Here is an 11,011-nt window from a genome sequence, read left to right as displayed (position 1 = left end):
GTTTACTCGAAGATATATTTAATGTTACTTGTTCATTGTACTTCTGCAGTGTTTGGACACGGTCAAGTTTGAATGTCAACTTATACGTGTGTGTACAAGAGGCTTGCGGCAACTCATTGTATAGGATGCAGACACAAGGCCTGTGGAATACTAATTATTTGTATGGAACAATGTCCCTCAGCTATGACTTCTTTGAAGACACTACGCATTGTTTCCACTTAAAAATGTCTTAGTTTTGAAATATGAATTGTAATTTGTAATAAAAATGTACTTTATGTACATTTTTGGTAAATTATTTAATAGCAAGGTACTTTAGGACACTCTTTTATTTAAGTTACTAGTTATCGGTCAAATTATTTTATTAATTGTATACCTAAATATTTATTCGGAAAGCTCTCTTTAAATTACTTAATTGTAACTTGCAAAGCTACTTAACATCAAGTGGGTCTGTGGTCAAGCACTAGTTCATTAAATATAAAAAAAAATGTGTAACTGTACGGGATTGGTGATCCAGTTCCATCCCAATTAAATAATGCGTTGTTCATGGTTTCGAAATAATATATTATTAAAAATAAAACTAAAATATTTATTTTCATTTAAAATACCATGCATAATTGTTATAATCTCATTAAGAAATACTAATAAAAAGAAATATTTACATCAAAGTGATAGATAGTTTCATCATCATCATCATCAGCTCACTATACGTCCCCACCGAGGGGCTCGGAGCCTACCCTAAGTTAAGGGTAATCAGACCATAGTAAAAATCTTAATAAGACAATTATTTTATTTTATTTAGTCACATTACAATCTTTTTAAAAGTATAAAATCGTTTAAAAAATAAATGCCAGCTTGATAACTTCACGCGTTTTCGAGATAAAGGGCCTTGACAGATATACGGACGGACGACAAAATGATCCTGTAAAGGTAACGTTTTTTCCTATAAGGTACGGAACCCTAAAAACATGAAAATATGTATTAACTAATCATTCCAGTTGATGCGTAAAAATTTTAAAAGAAAGAAGTCTATTTCAATACTAGCTGTCGCCCGCGAATCCGTCCGCGCGGAATTAAAAAAAGTCTTTATGAGTAGCCTACGTGTTTTTCCACATGTGTGACAAATTTCATCAAAATCCGTTAAGCCGTTCTGGAGATACCTTCAAACAAACATCCATCCATCTAAACTTTTGCATTTATAATATTAGTAAGAAATGAGATACAAAGGTTCAACTGAGTATTGAGAAGGAAATTGATTAATTTTTCAATATTTTGATAATTGTAAAGAAAACTACATTCAAATTACAATCTAAGTTAATTAATAATCAATATTAGTAACATTTTTTTAACGAGCATCGGTGGTCAAGCATTTGACTTGCGATCTGCAGGTCCTGGGTTCGAATACCGCCATGTACCAATGTGTTCTTCGATTTCCGATTTACATATGTACATTTATCCTACGTTCTTACGGTGAAGGAAAACATCGTGATGCAACCTGCACATATCTGAGAAAAATTTCAAAGATATGTGTGAAGTCAACCAACCCGCATTGGGCCGGCGTGGTTGACTATGACCTAATCACCCTTAACTTAGGGTAGGCTCCGAGCTCCTCGTTGGGGACGTATAATGAGCTGATGATGATTAGTAACATTTAATTAGTATTGTAGGAAATTCCGGGTCGTTTCATTGTTTTGCTTCCAGCTTCTACTAATATTGGTGAATAGTTGTATATAGCAGGCGTCGATGTGCACTCATTGTGCGGTATAGGGAAAACATATTTTATATCCACGTCGTATCTGTAAAATGAACATTTTTTATTACAATACAGCTCAGAACAGATGAAACTAGAATGTTCTAGTTTGATATAAAAATATTTAGTTCAAATTTATATTTTATATGCAATATCGAGAGAGAAAATAAGGTGTTTAATTATGAAATAATCATGAAGAAATACACTATCTAATTTGAGTTTTGTACAATTTCAAATAATGCTTGAAAAATGCATTATAACTAGTACATTTAATCGTGGATTTCTGAGACCAAACCGTTTAAAACATATTGATATCTCTGTTTTATGCAAGATGCAAGTAGGAATGACGATATGTGTTATACCATTATTTTGGTCTCAGAAACCATCGGTTAATGCTTGAAACAATAATTATTATTTTAAATTTCTTCCGCCGACTTCGGTATATTTATTTCTCCTTCCTTTTAACACGTTAGCTGCCAGAATGATTTTTCGAAAAATTATTTTTTTTTGTTTTTTTTTTAATTTTATCCAAAACCATTTCAATTGGGCCTTGCGGGTCACGCTGTATACAACAATTCGATTAAAAAGCCACAGCGAGGTGTTGAATGGAAGTATGGCTTGTCGGACACATAGTCCGACATCGCAGCTAACGTGTTAAGCAAAGATACAGACAACGTATTCATAACTTGGATGATTAAGATGATGATGTAAAAAAAAAATAAAAAAAAATTGTTACCTTGGAAGCTTGTCCCTTAAATATGCCATGACATTTTTAGGCAGAGTTGTCTTTCTTGACAATACGAAAGCACTCAAGTATCGAGCGCCCTCTCTCTGTTCCGCGCAATGTAGTAACAGTGCCCAAGTCTTGTACTCCGTGTCCAGGACGTATGTGTTGTAAATACCATCATCTGTGTTCATTCAGAAATAAATAGCATGATCAATATAGAAAAAATGTTACGTGAAAATCCTAGCCTGTACTTCAAATAACTGCTAGTCGTAATAACGAATATATTAAAATAAGTAAATATTTATTAGATTTTCTTTGTAGTAAAAGAAACGATGGACAAACGACAATAAAGATCTTGTAACCGTTAGTTTTTGAGTCCAAATTCTCTGTATAAAATATACAGTCATCCCTGTCATTATCTTTGACAAAACAGAGATAACAATATTTTCAAACGGGCGATTTAGGTCTCGGAAACCCACTGTTAGTGACCCATATAACTTTGTTATATTGGTGTAACAAAATACTTCTTCAAATCTGTGTCGTAAAAATATTTTATAAAATTTTTATATAAACTTTATAAAGCATTACACGAACACCCCTTCCCTTTTCCACCTTTATATCAGTCGGGTGCATAATGTAAGTTACTTTTTATCGTGATAGTTGAAATCGAATACGTAAAGGAAATATATTTCCTTCAGTTTATTAAGAATAGGCGAGCCATTAGGCAAGGCGTGTTTTCATCACATCCCTTAATTCATGCTTTTTTCGCTACCGACGGAATTTAGAAAAGGCGTGTTGTAGCAATGAGAATATTAACAAGTAAAAAATGTGTACAGAATACATCAATCAATTACCGACAATAGTAATTTTACAAAGAATATACTACAAACATAAAAGAGAGTTTTGTAGTAAAAGGTTTTAATTATGCGGTCTATATTGATAAGCAATTTTAATGCCAATAGCCTAATTGTTAGGAGTACAGATTTCCTATCTGGACGCGAGTTCGAATCCCGCCATTCGACTATTGTCGTAAACCATATCCTAGCACACGCCTAGAGCTTACTTGGAATGGTACAAAAATATAAGGTAATTAAAAAAAATGCTAATATTTAATTTAAAGAAAAATTGTTGTCACAGTAACTGTATAGTATTTCTCACACAGAGTCGTTAAATGGTGGTTTCTGTACACTATGGGATCGTTTAAGCATTAAGTGACTTACAAGTGAGTTCGGAATGAGTCCAGTGCGCAGGCTCGTTCAAGTCAACTCGCCATGTTATGTTGCCGAGCAAGTTCTCTCCGAGAGGATCGTCCGCGAAACGATATGTGAAGTTCATAGTCACACCCGGCGTCCATTCCACTGATCCATCTGAAAAAAACAATTATAATATAAAATATAGCCCTATAGTCAATCTAAAGCGAAGTACACGAAGTTTTAGAAAGTTAAAAATATTATGGCTCACTTTTTGTAATTACTTTGACGTGAGTTTAAAAGTACAAAAAAATGTTACCAGCAGTTTGAACATGATCATCTTCGGTGAACACTGCTCTCATGCAGCTATATGAAAGTGCCTCTTCAGCACTAGCATAGTATTCCACAACATACCAATCCCCCAGCATCTGAAAACGATCGAATACTACATAAATATTTATATTAAAAAACGCCTACAATTTCTTGAATTGAAAAATTGCTATGAGATTTCAATAGGCGTTTTATGTCATAGATGGAATATAATAGTAAGATGAAACAAAATTGCCAAAACACTTAAAAAAGCTTATATATCATTTTAATAAATGGTGAGAAAAAAAACGTTAAGTTATTAAATACGTCAGATACAAACTGTACTTGGTAATACTGACATTTATTATATGTAAATATTTAAACAGCAAGGATTAAGATAGAAATCTATACACAGATTTTTATCCGACATAGTGACTATTGTAATATATTCATAATATAGCTAATTGAAAGTGAAAATGTACCGAGTATCAATACATCAGTAAACATTAGCTCCAACGTATACGTCTAACCATAGTAGTTCTATTGTGATTTAATAATGTATGCAAATTATTTTATTGAGCTGTCAATTTGAAAGACAAATACAAAGGCTTGTTTCAAATCAATATACTGAGACTTACAATAGACATTTTTAACTTACTTGTGCTGAATTTAAAAGTGAAAACCCGGATATAAAGTTAACTACGAAAATGTGCAATTAATAATTTAGATATCCGACTTAATGGAATCAGTGGATTATAAGTAGAAGCATGTCAATTAGTCGTTACTAGCCATTGCTCGCGTAACGTAATGAGTAGCCTATGTGTTCTTCTAGACTATGTTCTACATATGTACCCTTTCAACAAGATCCGTTGAACCGTTCCGGATATATCTTTTAATAAACATCCATCCATCCATCTAAACATTCGCAATTATAATATTAGTAAGATTGACCATCCATACCATTCTTAAATTGACTCGTGACATCAGATATGTGCAGGTTGCATCACGAAGTTTTCCTTCACCGTAAGAACGTTGCATAAATGTACATATGTAAATCGAAAAAGACATTGGTACATGGTGGGATTCGAACCCAGGACCTGCTGATTACAAGTCAAGTACTTAAACCCCTGAGCCACCGACGCTCTTGTATAAACATTTTAAAATTGTACATTAATTTGACATTTATGATATTAAATTGAATAGATGAATAAACTAAGCATTATAAAGCATACAAATAGTATGAATACAACTTTCTCTACTTGAATTTAGTGGAATAATTAATTATTTTTAATTACCATTTAAAAATAAGAATGTATCCCACGGCCGTGTTAAATACTTTTTGGGTATTCCTCGGTGTGGTTAACACGTTAGCTGCTAGAATGATTTTTAGAAAAACGAAAAAAAAATTATCCAAAACCATTTGAAAACACCTAAAAATTGCTCATATACTAATTATTTACATATTGACAATTCGTCGACATATAGTCCGACACGGCCTTGCGGCTTACGCTGCATACAACAATTCGATTAATAAGCGTCCGACAAGCCACAGCGAGGTGTTGAATGGAAGTATGGCTTGTCGGACATATAGTCCGACATGGCAGCTAACGTGTTAAGATTGAAAAATAGACCCTGTAGGTGGCGTTGTCATAGCGTTGCAGGAGAAATTTGTACCAAATAATAGAAAATAATGTAATCTCATATTACCGTTCATCGTAAGAAGGCAAACACCAGAAACACATTTATGTAATTAAATGGGTCTGCCAAATAGTTCCGACATTGTTTTTCTTGAATGTACTAATGGTATATAATCGCAAACAAAAGTGTATTTATATCAGCTTAATGAACAATTTACTTTGGACAAATAATAGATAAGTTAATTTGCACTTTATAAATTATTTACCGTGGGTTTCTGAGACGAAATCCCTGTAATGTTTGACAAAACTACAGTTTTAGACTAAGTAGTTTAGTCCCCAGGAAATATTTCATTTATCTTCATCATAAGCTCACTATACATTCCCACTAAGGACTTCGGAGGCTACCCTAAGTTAGGGATGGCTATGCAACATCATAATCAACCACGCTGGCCCACCGCGGGTGGATTGACTTCGCGTATCTATGAATTTCTTCGCAAACACGATGTTTTTCTTCATCGTAAGAATGTTGGATTAATTTACATTTGTAAATCGACAATAGAAAAACATATTGGTAAATGGCGTGATTCGTACCCAGGATCTGGAGATTAAAAATCATGTAACTCCTGAGTCACCGACATTTTAATTTGTAATTAAATAATATTCGTTTGTCAGTATTCATTCACAAGCAAACAATTTATACAATCGTTATCATATATCCGCCACCTACTCAACGCTTGGAGCTCGCTTGTTCAAAATATTGATACGAGTTTAATTTATTACGTACTTTATTATGTTAATTTGGAATATTATTCAATATTGAAATGAGAGAAATTACGTGTTATTTGGATGAATATTGCTGCTATTGCAATTGACATTTTTTTTTAATTTATTACATACAAGATTCCTTGTTTATCATTTATATGGTTTAATTTACAATTATAACATCCAAATCATACCAATGCTATAGTCTTACATAATATTTTAAATGCGAATGTTTAGATGGATAGATGTTTATTACAAGGTATCCCCGGAACGGCTCAATTTAAAGGGACGATTTTTGACTTTTACCAGTCAAAAATGTAAAAAGTTTTTGGAAAATGTTTAAAATATTCAACATAGTTAATTAAATATTATAGTATTTTGCACAATTCTATAAATATCTATAATTTCATTCATTATCGTTAGTCTATTTTATTATTATGCTTTTTAAATTTCTAAACATTTGTTTTTAAATTAAAAAGATGGAAAGTCAAATATATTGCATTTTTATACAGTCACCTGTGATAAATCGAAATGTGGAACAGCGCGGACTTCCGGACATTTTCTTTTATTCACAATCCTTGCAAAAGCAACGTCGAATATAACAAACAAAATCACAAAGACTACAACAATTTTCGCCATAATTTAGACCAAACTACTAGATGACACAACTAACAATTCTTTTTTTTTATTTCTCAATCGTTGTTGTAATAAAAGTGTACGGTATTTCAAAAATATGTTTTCGTGACTTCAAAACGTATTACTCATTCGAGGAATAAAATGCGACTAACAGAAGGGAATTGTTATCAATATTGTATGGGACATTTGTTAATGCGTTGGCCGGGACGTTGGCAGAATACTATTATCAGATATCTATGAGTCATTGTTCTATTATTTTTGTACATCGTTATCCTTTAACAACTTTAGTGACGTGTTGGCATTGATTTTGTTGACACATGAATAAGTTTGGTTCATAAATCATTATATCCTCAAGTAGCTGTTGCCTGTGTCGTCTGCGCGGTCTCAAATAACTACTAGTGGCATGTGAACTTCCAGATTATGTTCTAGATGTATACAATATTTCATTAAGATCCGTTCAGCCGTTGTGGAGATACCTTCAAACAAACATCCATCTATTCATCCATCCAAACATTCGCATTTACAATATGAGTAAAATACCACAGATGTAAGTAAGGTGTATGAGAGTTAATCTAAATCTATAGTATTAATAAAATTGGATTGTCTGTATGTTATAAATAAAACATATTTCATGAACATATTGTATTTGCTTTGCTTTTAACGAAAAACTAATTTAAAAAAAATCTGTCTATCTTGTTACAAGTGTGTCCGGACAATCATCGAAACGTCAGGACTGATTTTGATGGTTTTTTTATACTGGAAGATAGCTGATATATGCGGGAATTACTTAATATATTATTCATTCCACTATGATAAAGTCGCGAGCAACGCCTAGTGCAACATATATTAAGTAAAAACTCATAGAAGAAAATATAAAATAATAAATAAAATAAATGTTTGTCTTATTGTTTAAATCATAATCTGTACCATAGTAACAGGTGTGATGGTCGACTGGTTCCTAATCGCAAACTATAAACAGAATTCTTGTTGAACAACTTGTTTTCTAACCCACTTTTATACATCGTGTCAAATATACAGGTTCCATAAATTGTCTTAGAATTCGGCAGGATTATCTGGTACGAATTTTAAATTGCCAAAATTACTTTCCAATTGCTTTTACCGTGATTTTACATTTGTTTTTACTAAAATTCCATACAAAAATCTTATGTTCTGGATGTTATGTCGATTAGATTTTTTTTTATAACAGAAGGTGGCAAACGAGCAGCGGGAAAACCAAGGTGTTCGACGACGCCTATGGATATCAGCAATACCAGAGGAACCACAGATGCGTTAACGGCCTTTGAGATTATGAAAAGAGTGTTCTCTTTTACAATCTTCTATCCTTTTGCTTGCTTATTCTTTTCTGTACGAATAATGCTAATATATCTTTTCTTCCACATTACCAAAATTAGGAAAGAGTATTTGGAATTTGACGTTTTAAATTTAAAAAAAAACAGGCCTTGCTAAAGAATCAACCTAATTTGTAACCAAGCTAGCTATTAGCTTAATAAAAATCACATTAAAATGACTACTTATCTACCTGAATTAAATGTGAGAAATTATTCCTAATACATTTATCTTGGTCAAGTATTCGTTCTAACAACTTACGCCAAAAGTAAACAGGCACCGACGCAAAAGAATGCGGCACAATAAATTCGAGTTTAGAATGCCCCGAGTAATTTTACTGAAGAAAGTGTTTTTGCTTTTTCCCCGTACGGTCTGTTATTTTCACCGATCTATACTTATCTCAATGAGGTCAAGGGAACAAATTTGTTATTCACGACTGCACCCTATTGTGCATATTAGGTAGTTAAACTTGCATTTATGTTAACTTACTACGTACTTTAGTTGTATAGAAGTGTTTTATTTGAAACTAGCTGTCGCCCGCAACTCCGTCCGTGCGGAATTAAAACAAAACTATTGGTCGCAGCGTAATGTTATATAGCTTAAAGCCTTCCTCTATAAATAGCCTATTCAACAAAAAAAGATTTTTTTCAAATCGGACCAGTAGTTCCTGAGATTAGCGCGTTTAAACAAACAAACTCTTCCGCTTTATAATATTAGTATTGAGGTAGTATAGACTAGATATTACCCGTTGTTTCTTGGCTGAATTACAATTGTTAAAAACAAAATATGGCTCAAAGAAGCTCTTGCTTTCTAATGGTGAATGGATTACTTGTATCGATTATTTTAAAGCTTATTATTATACAATTCTAATAATAATTTCTTATTATAAAGTAAAATGTCATTTAATTTACATTTTTAGATTAGAAATATAAATATGAACAGACAAAGATTTGCAATTTATTGAGCAGATATTTATATGTTTTCTAGTATCTGTCCATTCTAAATGTTGTTAAATTACGTTCAAATGTTCGCTTGGAATCTTCTTACGAATCTAAATTAGCTAGCACCTCAGGAATCACAATCAATACCTTTTTGTGGTATAACTGGCAAACAGAGCACGTACAAACTGCCAGCGAACTTTCTTAACATTCTTCAATACCTTTCCTTTTATGTTCTAAATCATCTTTTAAATCTTTAGTTGTGGAAATGTATGAAAATGTATATTTAGTCTTATCTTTTAGTATTCCTGACTGAAAGATGAGGTTTTTAGTTTACTATGTCTATCAATTTCAATCTTTTAGTCTCATCTCTTTAGAGACCACATATAGCCTAAACGTCTTGGTTTCTATTTTAAATTCATTTTTCACCAAAATATCGTAAAGATTATAATCAGTCGGAGCATATTAATAGATGTTTATTGTTGTTCATACCCTTCACGTAGGTTTCTCAGACCTATCTCTGTTTAAAACATATCATTATCTCTGTTATCAAAGATGATGATACAGATGACGTTGTTTTATACAGAGATTTTGGTCTCGAAACCTACTGTTAATGTTCTTAAAAAAATTTATTTTTAATTCTTTTTTTATATTTAATTTTCTATTTTAAGATGTATTTGTTATTTAAGGCCAGTGACCTTGACTTTTCAAAGTAGACGACAAACTACATCTGAATATTGGGCTATAAACCTACTTGTTATGCGAGACGGTTCAATGTTGAGGAGTGGCAAAACGAAGTTGGTGAAAATGTTCTACATTTAAATCAATTGATTACATTAATAAGGAAATAGTTAATCGTTTAAGTTTATGTTAAATGTATAAACGGATCTTGTAAATAAGAAAACCATTAGACTAAGTACAGAGTTTAAGTTAATATTTCATATTAATGAAGCTTGTTTAAGTGATAACTTACTTAATTTTACATTTATGACTTAGGTTAATTAATATAACTAGAAAGTGGCAAGTACACCATGTCATCGCAATTATTTTTTTATAATACACTAGCTGTAACCTGCGACTTATTCCGCGATGAATTAAAAAAAATATTTAATTAGTAGCCTATGTGTTCTTCCAAAATATGTTCTATATCCCGGCCAAATTTTATCGATATCTGTTAAGCGGTGCTGGTGATACTTTCAAACAAACATCCATTCATCCATCTAAACATTCGCATTTATAATATTAGTAAGATTACATTTTTTTATTTGATTTCAAGCCAATGTAAATGGCTTGCTTTTATTGTATTTTTTACTTTTATATTTTTATATTTCGAATTCTTGTTCTTTTCTTGAAGTATGCTAGCAGTTTTCATTACGTCTTTTCGTTTTTTGCTTAGTAGCTGTCGCCCGCGACTCCGTCACCGCGGAATAAAAAAAAAAAAACTCAAAAGTAGCCTAAGTGTTCTTCCAGACTATGTTTCATGTGTATGCCAAATTTCATCGAGATTTTTAGCGACCTTCAAACAAACATCCATCCATCTAAACAAATTTTTATATCCATTCTTTTGTAAATTATTATAATTAAAATCAATTATTGCTGGTACCTTTTCTCTACATGATTTTAAAAATAGCAGTGTTAAAGGATGACCAAAAATGTATTTACAAGAGTGTGTCGGTGTGTAACTGAAGAGAATGCTTTCGATATTCTTAACCGGCTGC

General features: G+C 32.1%; 1 protein-coding gene across 1 annotated transcript; it reads right to left on the bottom strand.

The window, feature by feature from the left end:
- Positions 1 to 1,582: 1,582 nt before the first annotated feature.
- On the bottom strand, positions 1,583 to 7,154 carry Karl (lipocalin/cytosolic fatty acid-binding protein Karl). The gene is made up of 5 exons (XM_013318346.1): positions 6,889 to 7,154; positions 3,984 to 4,092; positions 3,695 to 3,841; positions 2,484 to 2,655; positions 1,583 to 1,793 (listed from the first exon to the last, which is right to left on the bottom strand). The coding sequence occupies exons 1-5, from the start codon at positions 7,009 to 7,011 to the stop codon at positions 1,649 to 1,651; spliced, it is 696 nt and encodes a 231-aa protein (XP_013173800.1). The 5' UTR covers positions 7,012 to 7,154; the 3' UTR covers positions 1,583 to 1,648.
- Between the last annotated feature and the right edge of the window lie 3,857 nt (positions 7,155 to 11,011).

Source organism: Papilio xuthus, unplaced genomic scaffold, assembly GCF_000836235.2.
Source record: "Papilio xuthus unplaced genomic scaffold, Pxut_1.1 DF826923.1, whole genome shotgun sequence".
NCBI lineage: Eukaryota > Metazoa > Arthropoda > Insecta > Lepidoptera > Papilionidae > Papilio > Papilio xuthus.
This window is presented reverse-complemented; position numbering and strand designations above follow the sequence as displayed.